We start from the raw sequence: 14,987 nt of genomic DNA on the forward strand, positions 1-14,987 counted from the left end.
AAATATGATAAATAGAACTAAGATGTATAATTTTTACCTGAAATTTGCCTCTGGTGTCAAAGAGAAACTTCTTTAAGAAAAATATTTTCATTTCATTTTACTGACAAAATAATTAAGTAGGACAGCCAATTTTTCAGCAACCCTGATTAAAGTAACATTAGAATCATAAAACAATGGTTTAATAGTTTCCAAATTATTATAATTTAAGATCAAACCTAGTAACATGTATGGGATTTACAAGATTATCGTAATTATATATTAACATATTTTATCTTATATTCCCAATAATAAATAGACCTCCATCTCCAGAAAAAATTTTAAAGCTGTTGCATTTTGAGTTGAGATTACTTCAGCAACAAGGTTAGAGAAATTTGTCATTAATAAGCCATAAAGGAATAAAAATATAGCTGACGACAAGATATTTATATACGAAAGGGTGCATTTAATCATCTAGTTAAAATCAGCTAGCATGCTCCTAAAACCAGTTTCTGAAGCCGAAAATTTTAAACCAATGCTTTTACTCAATAGGCTTATCTACCTAAAAAACTACATACATTAAAAGTTGATATGCATCGGCCAGGCACAGTGGCTCACGCCTGTAATCCTAGCACTTTGGGAGGCCAAGGCAGGCGGATCACCTGAAGTTACGAATTCGAGACCACCCTGGCCAACATGGTAAACCCCTGTCTCTACTAAAATAGAAAAATTAGCTGGGCATGGTGGTAGGCACCGGTAATCCCAGCTACTTGGGAGGCTGAGGCAGGAGAATCACTTCAACTCAGGAGGCAGAGGTTGCAGTGAGCCAAAAATCACACCACTGCACTTGAGACTAGGTGACAGAGCCAGACTCTGTCTCAAAAAGAAAAGCTGATATACATCATGAGTGTGTAAAGGAGTGCAATTAGTTGTAAATGATTCAATAAGTAACAAAGTTCAATCATAATAAAGGAAGGTTGAAATTTGTAAGTTACATGAAAATTTCTCATAATGTAAAAATACTGCATATTGTATCAATATTTAAAATATTATCCAAGAAAGTTTGGGCATTTGAGTTAAAATTTCATCAATTATAAAATATTTAATTCAGAGGCTAATTATTTAACAAATACACTGATTACAATATGCAGACATGTGACAAAGTAACCATTTTATTACATCTTCTCTATCTGCAGATCAAGGTATTTTAAGCTATAAATTCTTTAGAGTGCTTGCTGAATAATCACCTACAATTAATATAATTTTACTTCCATATCTTAAATTATACCCTTGTTACCAAAAGCAATCTGAATAAACTCGTTCAAAACTGTAATGTAAATTCCTCCCTTGAGCAAAAGCTAAAAGGCAGATATACCATTTAGGTCTGTCTAGTTTTCATTTCAACTTCAAAAATTATTCAAATAGGTTTATATAAGACAGTTACCAAAAAAAGCCTCTTTATTTAGAGTCTATGATATTAATACCATACATCAATAGCAGAGATAGAGGCTCCCCAGCTGTACTGCTACCACTCTGGGTGCCATCATCATCTTTTAACCTGGATTACAGATATAAGCTCTAAACCAGTCATACCATTTCTACTTTTGCCTCTTTCATTCTAACCACAGAGTACCAAAGAGGACCTACTTAAAAACAAAGTTAGACCACATCACTCTTCTGTTCAAAATCCCCCTATAGTATCCTGGATACTCAGAATAAAATCCAGTATCCTTACAAGGTATCCTTGGATACAGTATCCTAAACATGATTTAGCCAACCTGTTTCCAGCTGGAGCACATGTCTCTCTCTTCTCACCCCTTGCCTGTCCTATTCTGCCATGCTTGCCCCCTTGATTCTCCTCAAACGTGCACAGCACAATCCTATCTTAGGGTCCATTGCTCATGCCGCTCCTTAGACCTGGAACAATCTTACTACAAATAGCTTCAAGGCTCACTCCTGTAACTCTCATCCAAATGTTATTTTTCAGAAAAGGCTTCTCTGCCCTTCTGATTTATAACTGCAACTCTCCTACCACCAATCTCTAGTATTCTGCTGTTCTCTTTCTAATATATTAGTGCTTTTTTCCGTAGTAGTAACCACAACCATCATCAAACATTATATATGTATTGCTTATTTGTTTATTGTCTATTTACCTAAACCAAGTAAGACATCTCAGTAGGACATGAACCTAGAAGGTAACTCAGTATTTCTCTAGTATAAAGTACTCACCACTTTAGATTAGGGTCCCACCAAGGATATTACTTCAATAATAAACTTTAAAATCTTAGAAAAATAACTTATTTCGGTTTAATCAATAATATAAGACTAACTGGCAATCAGCCAAATATTCTCCTTAAGTCAAATATTTCTCATAAATTAATACAAGTACAAGCAATTTGGCTATATGTATTGAAAGTATTTTCTTAAGGCTTACTCTTTGGCCCTTCAGTTTCACCTCAGCAAGTACCTATATCATGGAAACGATCCAAAATACAGGAAATACTCTATGCACATAAAACCTTCAGAAGTAAAAACTTAGAAATTAAATGTCTAACGAATGTGCTAACGTAGAATAAATTATGACCCATTTCCTTGACAAAAATAATGTTCATGCAATTCATTACTCTGTTTCAAAAACCATAGTGGATCAACTTTGCCTTCAAGATAAATTTGGCCTCTCCTTCCCTCCTCAGCCTCTTATTTCACCCTCCCCTCTTCATAACCTGTCTTCCAGGCACAATTCACCAGCCCTTTCTTCCCCTAAAGTCTAGTTTCTAGAAGACTCTAACATCTTGGTTATGTGCTCTCCTAGGTACTCTGATAGAACTTTCCCACAAAAAGTCACACTTCACAGTCATTATGGTAAATGCTTCTTCACAGATCTTTTTCTCCCACTAAAGCAAATACCTAACACCTAGTGTAGTGCCTAATCTTAAGTAGGCAATTTATGCAGAAATGAACTAACTAATATTACATAAATGTGCTTATGATGCCAATGTAAATTAACGGTGTGTTTTGAGTATTATAGGATCTATTTTCTTCCTTTGTAAATTTGCCAGGTTATCTATGTCGGTAGAAATTGTACAAAGGGAACAAAGATATACTCACATATGTATATAATGAATCACAATGTAGTAATAACATTGTAGTGTTGCAAAATTCTTATATAAAACCAGTTCCCCAAACACTTCTCTCAAAGTGTACAAAACCCAATAAAAACAATTATGTGAAAAGCTAACAACGCAGCTAGTCCTTCTATTACCTGAGTGGAGTTAGATAGTTGGTTTTTCCACGGCTCCTCTGCGCTGCTGGTCAGGTTTGTGCGGTTATGAGGTAGAGTGACTGCGTTTCGCTGCAGGTAAGGCACGTTTCCATTACTTCCACTTCCTGTTACATGATTATTGCCTATCAAAATAGAGTCTGTACTTCCCAGCGTTCTTGATGTGCTACAGGGAACATGGCCAGCAGAAAAGGGTCCATTGGCCAAAGGCTGCCCAGGGCAGGCAGGACGGACTCCAGGCTGAGAGACACTGGGCACTCTGGTCAGAGCAAGCTGTGGTTGCTGGCCAGAGACTGAGTTTGTAGGCAGTGATGAGTCAGCTGTTGGCCCGTTAGGAATTCCAGTAGATCGTACCTGTGCAACTCCTGTTGGTCTCATCTGTCAAAAAACAAGGGAAAAGTAAACGCTGGTGTGTAATCTATAGGGAGAGAATCTATAGGAGACAGATTATGAAGATGGATCATTAGGGAATGTGTGATTTTATCCAAATGCTTAATTTCTCTATGTTGAAAAATACATATTAAAACAAGAAATTGTATTTGTTCATTTTAAAATAAGCTTCCTTGGAAAAGCAGAAATCTGTTTCACTAGAAAAAAAAAAAAGAAAAAAAAAAAAAAAGAAATACCATTAGTAATGACAAAAGGAAGCAGCTGAAAATTATAGAAAATGACTCCAGAACTTACAGGTCCTTGTCTCAACCACAAAAGAAGGGACATCTCAAAATTTCATTCTGTTACATCTATGCCAGATCTGGTAAACTAAGCCCTAAAGACCTTGCCTCAGTTTAGGATCACTTGTTAAGTACTAAATAATGTAAACAAACCCTTAGAATACATGTGAAATATCATGTAAATAAATAAAATACAAAGTATTGTGTTCAAAATTAAATTTATAGTTGCTTTTGTCTAAAAATCTCCGTCAAATACCAGTATTTTAGGATACAGAGATTACTAAATTCTGTCAAATACCAGTAGAAAATAAAAGTGAACATAAACATGCTCTAACATGATATTAGAGTCAATAAAAATACTCAAAATGCTAACAAATTTTAGGGAAAAATATGCTATACACACTTGGTGTTGTTGCATTAAGACAAACTGACTTTCCAGCTGTTCCAGCATCAGTTTCTGTGCTGGATTTAAATTATTTCTATTTGCGCGGAGTTGTTCCAAGTGCTAGAAGAAGAACAAAAAGAGAATATAGTCAAAGATATATTTAGGAAATAAGATCACTATTCTAAGCAACCTTTCCCTGAAATGACTAAACTCAGAACCACTATCTGGTCAAACATACTGTCTTCTGACCAACAGTCATAGACTCTAAGATGAAGTCCTTTAATAAGCTTGAGAAATGTAAGAAGGAACTAAGCATTCATCTGAACAAAGTTTACTATGACTTCTCTGCAAAAGATGGGCATAAAATTTTACTCATCCACAGAGTATTTTTCAGTATTCACACAGAAAGCTCTTGAAGCTTAAAAATATATTGACAAGTATGCTAAAAGCAGCACTGTTTGGAATAGGCAAAGTCTGAAGACAACCTGAATGTTCAAAATTAGTGATCTGCTTAAATAAGGGTGCTACATCTATATAAAGAAATATGATGTAACCATAAAAGAACAAGGAAGCTCTTCACATACTGATGTGGAAAAGTCTGTAAAAATCCTATCATTTGTGCAAAAAAGAAGAAAAATAATAATACATGTGAGAAGGGGGGGATGTATATTTGCTTATACATACATAACACACCTCTGGAATGACAGATGAGAAATTAGTAATACCAGCTGCATTTTGAATGGGTAGGGGCCAGAGTTAGAAGAAAACTTTACCCTATATACTCTATATTCATACTTTATGCAGTGTGAACCATGTGAATACATTACCTGTTTTTTTTTTTTTTTTAAAGAAGAAATTAAAAACAAGAATGAATGATTTCCATTATTCTGGTAAATGCAGGCTTGTTTTACTTTTGTTCAGATTAATTGAATGTACTACCATTTAACTTACAAGAATTAATACTTAGGGCTGGGTGCAGTGGCTGACACCTGTAATCCCAGCACTTTGGGAGCCCAAGGTGGGTGGATCACTTGAGGTCAGGAGTTCAAGACCAGTCTGGCCAATATGGCGAAACCCAATCTCTACCAAAATACAAAAATTAGCTGGGTGTGATGGCACACGCCTGTAATCCCAGCTACTCTGGAGACTGAGGCACAAGAATCACTTTAACACAGGATGCGGAGGTTGCAGTGAGCCGAGATTATGCCACTGTTCTCCAGCCTGGGTGACAGAGCAAGACTCTGGTCTCAAAAAGAAAATAGAATTAATACTTGAAGAACTTAAAGTTTGCTACCTCTATTCCTTTTTAATAGAAAAAACAATCTGTCAAAAACATCTTACATACCTGTAATTTCTGTGGTGTCAAACACCATGAATGAGCTTGTTGCTGTACTGGAGGATGTGACACAGCATGTCCACCACTCCAATTGTCAGAAGTATTCTGAGGAAAATTGATTTAAAAAAAAAAAAATTAAAGGTTATTTGGTTAAATCCACAGTTGTTAATAATGACTAGAGGAGGCCGAATGACTATGAATTGGAATATTTACATGTTAAAAAGATGTTACAACATTCAATTATTTTAAAAATAATTTTACATGCGCATTAAACTTAGAAATAATATATTTAAAAATTACTATTTAATAAGCCACCCAAAAAGGCCCACCCTCAAACTATGGCCCAAACGGCTAGCCTAAATACCACACTGTCCACTAGATCCAACATTAAATTTATTTCAATGTCAGTAAAAAGTGATGATGAAAAGTGTGCTGAGATCTTAACGGCAGGGAGATGAATAAAATGATTTGATGAATGCAAATTTATCCCTACTTTCTATATTTAATATGATACTAAGGGTTTGGGATGGAAAAACTCAAACCTTTCACTCTTTGATGTCCACAAATTTAAAATGAAGGACAGGAAATGTTCAAACTGCACAATTTCAGGGCAGCTGAAGCTTCTTTTTTGACTGGGATTTTCTATTTCTCTAAAACATATACCTTTGTTGGACTAGATGTTCTTTTCCTCTTGGCAGGACTGGACAGGTCATCTACTTGGCTAGAAGGAATCATGTGTAGTGGCAAGGATTGCTGTGAAATTGGTGTTTGACTGAGGCCTAATACAGGTTCAGTATTTGGATGATGAGGTTTACATGCCTAAGAATCACAGAAGGAAGACAAAAATAGGGTTCTATATATTCTTAATTCATTCCTTCAAATTATAAAACTTCACAAGCTGCATACTTTTCAAAGCTATGTGGACATCGCTGATTGCAATGATTGAAAATCAAAATTAAATGATTCGTCAATGGAATAATGTGTACCTTCCTTTGAAAAACTTGCCTTAAAAATTAAATAAACCACTGTAGCATTATTTTAAGAAATCTTCAAAATCATGAAAATGCACAAAGGTTCTAAGCTGGTACCCCAAAATCTTTTCCCATATCAGAGGGAGTTTTATTTTGATCTAGATTCCCTTTGCAATTAAATCAAAAGGCTTTTCATTACTAAAAGCCTCCTGTGCTTAGTAAATTAAGCTTGACCACTAGAGAATTGAAAAGAACCCTTAAAGCTGGGCACCTGCAGAACATAACCCAACTTCTCACCTGCTGTGCTGTGTTCATGGCACCCTGCCTGGAGGTAAGCTCTGCGGGAATTGGTAGGCTCCACGCCTCCTCAATACTAGGAAGTAATTTAGTTTTATTCTGTAGACTACCTTGTGGAAGGTTACACAACTGAGCCTAGGAAAAATTATGTAAAAAGCAAATTTAACACAAGCCTACTTGAGTAAGAGCAAGTCCACTAAATCTTCCTAAATGCTATAGCTAATTGTTTTTAAAAGAAAATAGATTCTTAATTTGGGGCTTTAGAAGACACTAAGTATAAAGAGGGTTACCGGAATATAAACCTTTGTGAGAATCAAAACAAAGCTGAGCTCTGTTTTCAGAGTTCTCATAGCTGTCTTCTCATGAAACTCCAAGCAAGAGTGAAAGACTGTTTGTGTTTTCTCTAAAATGCTATGACAACTTAAAAATGTAGACAGTACATAGAAAAAAATTATGTAAATTAATATGCATCAACAGAGTAAACGTGCAAAAGAGCATCTTTTAAAATACTGCATATCCTACTTAAAATGAAAAGTAAAATAATATTACAAGCTATGGTATGTTTACAAAATATGGAAACAGATTATAGACATCAAAACACAACTAGACAAACTTTCCAGCCACCCTCCTTCTGCCTGAGTGTTCTGGGGAAATATGTGGTTTTAAAAAACTGCTATTTAAAAATTTTACCTGTAAATACTTAATTCGTGCTGCAAGTGCAGAGGTATTACTACAACTTTTGCTTCTAGTTGCATTTAAGTAGCATTTAATGGCATCCTGAGGCTGGTTGCAGGATTCATAGAGAGTGCCTAGGTCCATCCAGGCTGCAGAATGGCCATGGTCCAATTGTACAGCACAAATATAAGCCTGTAAAGCATCCATGGGCTGATTTTGCTGCTGATACAGCACACTGGAAAGAGAAATTAAGAAAAAGTAAGTCAACTAGAAGAATTGCTTGGTTTTATAATATGATTTAAACTATGAAGTATAATATATGTGATGCAACCATCTTTGTATATCAATTAAATTACTACTATTTTAATACAAAGGCTTACCCTATTGAACACCATGTATCTGCACTTGCTTCTGATTTATCAATAGACTGCCGGTAAGATATAAAGGCATCCTGAACTTTCCCAATACTTGAATAGCACCTGAGGGGGGAGGGGGGAGAAATCGAGAGAATTCCATTAATACTGAAACAAATTAATCTGCTGAATGGATGGACTATATATCACAGCAAATTTTTTAAAAACCCTAATAAGCTAATATATTTTATGTGTATGTGTGTGTATATACTTGGTAACTATAATGAATATAATTAGCCCTTCAACAAACCATGCTATAGTCTGTCTTACAGGTGCTAAAAAGCTTGCTGCATTAATGAACTCTATTAAAATAATTAGGGGACATATCACTTCAATATTATAATACTGAGAGCAGCATGCACATGAGCACACGCAAACACACACGCCACTCTTCTTATATAGCTTGACCTCTAGTTTCCTATACCGTCAAAATACAGTTAAAAACAAAGATCCTAAGATTGCTGGCTCAGATTTCAATTTCCCTTTCCCAAGTAACAACACTGAGGGCAATAATTCTTTAATTCATAAAAAATGCACACATAAGACATAATCTCAAACTAAGTGTCAAAAACAGTATAAAGAGCAATATTTTATGACTAAAGGGAGCAAGGTAAGATTAAAGATTCAAGGACTGCCATTTTCTTAATGCGAATATACTTGACGGATACACAATAGCTGAAATTACAAATAAAGAAATTATCTTCTTATTCTGGGCACTAAAGGAAAAAGAAAAAAACAAAAACCCAGTCCCTGTTTTCATGAAGCTTACAATTTAATTCAGAAATGAAGACACATTAAAAATGTCATGGTATCGTATCAAATGGCCAGTATAGACAATAATTGGTCTGAGAATTTAGGATAAGAAGAGACCACCATATACTGCAAGATTTAGGAAACGCAAAAAAGGGGAAGAGTAAGAGTAAGAGATTTGAATATGTAAAGGTGCATATTATTTAGTGATTCCTAATTCCCAGCCAGTATATGGTATGTCTGTCAAGCAAACAGATTGAAAAGACAACATATACATACACAAAGTTTTTCCAACAATTAATATTTATGGTGTAATTCTTTTATTTTGGATACTACTGACTGATAGTAAATTGTAAAAAAAAAAAAAAAAAATTTAATGTTTTTACTTGCTCAAACACCATATTTCTATCGTCATAATTATTCTTTGAAATTGTACTGATTTACGTAACCTAAAATTTTGGGAACCACCGATTCAGTCAGAGAAGATGAGAAAAGGAATTTTAAATGGTTTTGAACAGCATGAGCAAAACCTAATGTATATACAAGAAAGCACAGATACAAAACAGTAGAGAATTTTAAATCCAGCCAAAGAATACCCTGAAGTTTGCTTTTCTAACAAGGAGAACAGCATCATGAAAGCACTTTATAGGAATATTAATTTTCTAACAATGTGTAGGCCAGACTGAAAAGAAAATAAGTTATAAACAGTAAAAAAGAAGGTGGCTACATTCACTGGTTTGGAACAGGCCAAAATTGGAGTGAAAGTACTGGAAGCAGCAAAAAAAAAAAAAAAAAAAAAAAAGAGAGAGAGAGAAACAAGAAACCAAAAGATTGATAAAGACTTTGTGATTAATTGATTAGATGTTCACAGGGTGGAGAAATATAACTTAGTATTTAAGATTGATTAAACAGAAAAAAATGGTGATCTTTTGGCAAAAGTGAAAGGAGAAGGAGCTGGTTTGGGGAAGAACACGGTGAATATGGTTTGAAATATGCTGACTTTGACATGATGTCAGGACTTTACTTTTAAGTATTGAAATCTAGATTTGGAATTCATCCATATGGAAGAGAGGCTGTAAAAACACAGGACACCTACAAGGGAGATGTAAAAATAAGCCTAAGGAATCACTAATCTTGTGGATTGAGAGAGATAAGAAATGTCAGTGATTGAGACAGAGAAGGCAGTTTCAGAGTGCATCTACAAACTGTTTTATGAAGGAAAAATTCATGAGAAGAGATCAGCAATAATGCCAAACAGGGACAGACACAAGAGTGAAAGGGAATACTTAACAGATAGTAGAAAACATGCTCTTTTTGTAGGTGTTGTGAAATCAAAGCCATCTCAGATTTATAGATGAATTTGCCTAACTGCTGGGAGAAATAAGCAGTTCTTCCCAAAACTAATGTTTTAACATTCCATTCCTACAAAATCAAAGTAGGAAACCAACGTGCCCAGATACAGATGTCCCAGTCCAACCATCAGTCATTTTTACTATAATAAAAGTAGGTTCCTCTGAGACACTCTTGTGTAATTAAAAAACCCCAGGGTGAATCTAGGGTCTAATCCCTGCTCTCATACTAATTACTTGTGATTTTGAAGCCACTTTCTAAATCTGTGAAGTGACAGAATTTACAAGGTTAACTAGGTGACCTCCCTGGTCCCTTCCAGTGGTAACATTGTATAGTTCCGTGATAACACAGTTAATGACTGGTGCTAGCATAACAGAATACCACATCACCATTTTACTTTCATATACACATGCCAAATGACAAGCAAAGTCCATCTTCAACAAAAAGACCTGAATGCAGAGGTTAAGTAATAGAAAGCCTCAGAAATATTAGGGTCATCAAATCCCAAAGTTTCTTACTGACAACTGAGGTCTTCATTTGGAGCTTTAGAAACTTCTAAAATATAATTTATTCATAAAATTTTTCTTACAATGAACAGATTAGAGGAAACGCATTACAAGGCAGTGAAAGAGAGTAAGAAAAGTCTAAAGGATTCAGAATTGTATTATTACAGATGGAAAATAATATGTCTCAAATGATTATCTTGAACTCAAAACCAAGTTAAATTGTGATAAGTATTCTTTATTTAATTAGTCAGGAAAAGAATGTTGTATATTTGGAAAAATTTATCCAAAAAGATTAAATTAAAAGCATTGTAATGCTTCGTAATGTTTTACAATGTAAAATTAGCTAACTGGGAAAAAAACGACTGAAATACTGCTCACTGAAATACTGATGATGAAATACCGCTCATTGAAGCTGAAAATTACAGCATGCCTACAATAGTTAATTCTACATGTGGTTCATTATACATTAATTTTATATAACTAGAATTTAAATGTAAAAAACCTATACTAAAAAGACATCTACAGTACTGTATTAAACTATCTTAGGTCAGAAAGAAAATACTTTCTAGTATACATTCCTTTTAATCTATGCTAAAAGAAATTTTCATACATAAACCTGAAAGCAAGAGACAGGCACCTCCTGTTTCCCAGTTCCAGACCCCCTTTACAGTCACTGTATGAAGCCTCATACTCCACAACACTAATAGGATTAGTGCTAGCTCCAAAAGCAAATGGAGTTTAGTTAGTTCATTTCATCCATTTATCAAATAGCTACTTTGTTCAGGCAAAAAAGATACAAAAATAATAAAATCCAGTTTCTGCTCCTGTAGAAGAGAAACACAAAAGTTTGGACCTTCAAGCTTCACTTAGAAACAACCCAAATTAGGCTCTTTTACAAGCCTGGGGAGGGATTAGGAAATCCTCACCCAAAAACAGGTAGCTTTCCAGTCAACTCTTACTGTATGTTAATAATGAGTTAATCAAATATTAAAAAAATTTTTTTTTCTTAACCTTCTAAGCATAATATGAATAATCAAATATTTTTATAGAAGGAAACATCTTACTATTACTTTGTTTCATACAAGCATACTGTGCTTAAAGGAAAAATGAAGCCATATAACCACAATTTAATGTGATTATATGGCAAATTTACTTACAATCAAATATTCTATGTAAAAAATAATAGAACAAAACTTAAAACAGGGTAACTTCAAAAGAAGTCATAAAACTGGAATCTTTAGAGCAGAAAGGTACCTAACAGATCATCTAACCCAGGGTTTCTTAACTACAGCATTACTGACATTTGGAGCCAGGCACTTCTTTGCTGTAGAGGACTGTCCCATGCATTGCAGCATGTTTAGCAGCATCCCTGGTCTCTACCCATTATATGAAAGTAGCACACCCCACAGTTGGGATGAGAAAAATAAATATCTCTAAACATTGTGAAATGTCCTTGGCGGGGACGGGGGCAGGGGCGGGGGTGGCAAAATAGCCTGCCCCTGAGGACCACTGATGTAATACAATTATCTAATATGTTAAACAAAAACTGAGGCTTTAAGAGGTTTAACTAAACCATCCACAATTCCACAAATAGTAGCTGAATCAGAACTTGAATCCAAGTCTCTCGGCTCCTAGTACACTGATCTTTTCACAATGTCATGAAAGTTAAACTGATTAGAAATCAATATACCATCTGATGATAGTCTAAAACTATAATCTATCAGATATTTATGCATGAGGTATAGTTCAGATCCCTAAGCATAATCCAGACATTCAATGTATAAACAGTATGGACGAAAGTTTATAAACTTACAGAAAACTATTTTCATTATACAACACTTCTCCATTCCAACAAATCTAATAATGTATTTACTTTCTCACTGTAAGATTTCAAGTGTAACTGTAATTTGAGATTTATTATGTCAATTCTAACGTAAATATCATTAATCAAAATTATAAATTATAAAGCTTCCATTGACTATCAGTAGTCATCAGGCAGATGAGAAATTAATCCTCTGTTTTATAAAGCAGACATATAATACTAGAAGTCTGAAGGAAAGGCGTTTAAATACTTCATTTAAAATTACTACTGGAGCCGGGCGCAGTGGCACACACCTGTAATCCCAGCACTTTGGGGGCTGAGGCGGGTGGATCATGAGAGGTCAGGAGTTCGAGACCAGCCTGGCCAATATGGTAAAACTCCATCTCTACTAAAAATACAAAAAATTAACTGGGCATGGTAGCGTGCATCTGCAGTCCCAGCTGCTTGGGAGGCTGAGGCAGGAGAACTGCTTGAACCCGGTAGGCGGAGGTTGCAGTGAGCCAAGACTGCGTCACTGTACTCCAGCCTGGGCAACAGAGCAAGACTCCATCTCAAAAACAAAAACAAAAAACAAAAAGTGAAAATAAAAATTACTATTGGATAAGACTTTTTTTTAAAACTAGCAATAATTCAAATCAAATAAAAATCCAATACCAAAATAAGAAATGTCCTGCTAGACCACATTATGCTATGAAAAAACTACCACATTTGGAAACTTAATTTTATTGTTTAACTTCGAAGAATCTTGGTAATGATGTATTTAGAAGAGAAAATACACTGATCAGGTTAGATATGTAAACATTTTAGATTTTAATTCAAATCTCTTAGTTGGAATAGACAAAAGCAAACATAAATGTCTGTTAAGTCTCACCTTCCGAGGAAATACCAGGACTGGCCAGAATTAGGATCTGCTTCCAAGGACTTTTGGAGATACTGAATAGCATAGCTTTCCTTGGTGGCTTTATCTCCCAGAAGATCTACAGTGTGATGCATCCAACCTACAATAAATAATTTTAAAATATTTACACAAATGACTTAATTGTTCTTCTATGTTTAAGAATACCAAGCAGAAAACAAACAAAAAAAGTACTCTTTTTCCGTCAATTTATTAATTTAATTTGGAGTACACATTTCCAAAACTTAGAACTGCCAATTCTGGCCGTAAGAAAGTCAGTTTCTCACAGTAAGGTCCTGTAAAAGCTACGAAGAGCTTTCATTCAAGAGAAATTAAAACAATTTTTAGTACTGATTTTAACAGATTATAAATCATAGACTTTTCTAATTTTGATATTTAAAAACATCCAAGTTATGAAACAAAGAATATAAAGATGTTAAGTCTTATTTACTATTCCATGTAAAAATAAATTAATGTGCTTATGTGCTTTTTTTTTTTGAGACGGAGTCCTGCTCTTTCACCAGGCTGGAGTGCAGTGGCACAATCTCAGCTCACTGCAACCTCTGCCTCCCAGGTTCAAGTGATTCTCCTGCGTCAGCCTCCTGAGAAGCTGTGACTACAGGTACATGCCACCACACCCGGCTAATTTTTGCATTTTTAGTAGAGATGGGGTTTCAGCAATTTGGCCAGGATGGTCTCAATCTCTTGACCTTGTGATCAGCCCAACTCAGCCTCCCAAAGTGCTGGGATTACAGGTATGAGCTACCGTACCCAGCCAATTACCAATCTCCAAGACATTCCATTAACAAAATGTTTATTTCCAAGAAATAAATATAAGGCTATAGAATCAACAATAGTTCAGATTAAAAAACATACGAACACTCCTACCTCACTGGCACTGGCTACATATATTCACGCCCTATATAAGATAAAAACTATAGGCCAAGCACAGTGGCTCAAACCTGTAATCCTAGAATTTTGGGAGGCTGAGGCAGAAGAATTGCTTGATGCCAGGAGTTTGAGACCAGCCTGGGTAACAAAGAGAGAGATCTTGTCTCTACAAAAGAAATTTTTTTAAATTAGCCAGGTGTGATGGCATGTGCCTGTAGCCCTAGCTACTCGGGAGGCTGAGGTTGGAGGATCACCTGAGCCCAGGACTTTGAGGGTGCAGTGAGTTATGATCACACCACTGTATTCCAGACTGGGGGACAGAGTGAGACTCTGTCTAAAATAAATAAGCAAACAAACAAACTAACTATAAAGTATTTGACGACTGAAAAAAAACAAACACTGCCTTCATAATAAAACCTTAGTTTTGTTTGTAATTTTATCCATTAGAATTTTACTTGAGTTGTCTACAGTTTTAAGAATTTTAAGAGTGTCAAAATATTTGTTTTTATTCAGTGATTTATAATTATTTTTATGTATATTATCTAAAGATAAATGATAAAATCTAGGCTTAAGTGACTTTAAAACTATATAAAAATAGTTACATTATGAAAACCTTCATGTTACTACAATGTTGGCTAAAAATTAAGAATAAATGACTTGCCCAGACCAAAAACAAAACTGTAAAAACAACCCAAATATCAAATACAAACAAGAAACATGACTTAATAATTAAGCAACAAAATTAAATGCTGGGGAGTTCCTTCACTAC

General features: G+C 34.9%; 1 protein-coding gene across 16 annotated transcripts in view; it reads right to left on the reverse strand.

The window, feature by feature from the left end:
* The window catches only part of KDM6A (lysine demethylase 6A), a 202,961-nt gene that overhangs the window by 44,953 nt on the left and 143,021 nt on the right, over nt 1-14,987 (reverse strand). For 3 of the 16 annotated variants that reach the window (XM_012448165.3, XM_064364402.1, XM_064364408.1), the window contains 8 exons: nt 13,304-13,430; nt 7,972-8,070; nt 7,607-7,826; nt 6,917-7,051; nt 6,312-6,467; nt 5,658-5,753; nt 4,331-4,432; nt 3,239-3,634 (listed from right to left, as the gene is read on the reverse strand). In XM_012448165.3, the coding sequence (XP_012303588.1) occupies nt 3,239-3,634; nt 4,331-4,432; nt 5,658-5,753; nt 6,312-6,467; nt 6,917-7,051; nt 7,607-7,826; nt 7,972-8,070; nt 13,304-13,430 (1,331 nt within the window). The remainder of the gene's footprint in view (nt 1-3,238; nt 3,635-4,330; nt 4,433-5,657; nt 5,754-6,311; nt 6,468-6,916; nt 7,052-7,606; nt 7,827-7,971; nt 8,071-13,303; nt 13,431-14,987) is intronic. The other 13 variants (XM_012448175.3, XM_012448172.3, XM_064364407.1 and 10 more) reach the window with 7 other exon arrangements.

The sequence above is a fragment of the Aotus nancymaae genome, unplaced genomic scaffold, assembly GCF_030222135.1.
Source record: "Aotus nancymaae isolate 86718 unplaced genomic scaffold, 86718_ANA_hifiasm-v0.15.2.pri h1tg000058l, whole genome shotgun sequence".
Taxonomy (NCBI): domain Eukaryota; kingdom Metazoa; phylum Chordata; class Mammalia; order Primates; family Aotidae; genus Aotus; species Aotus nancymaae.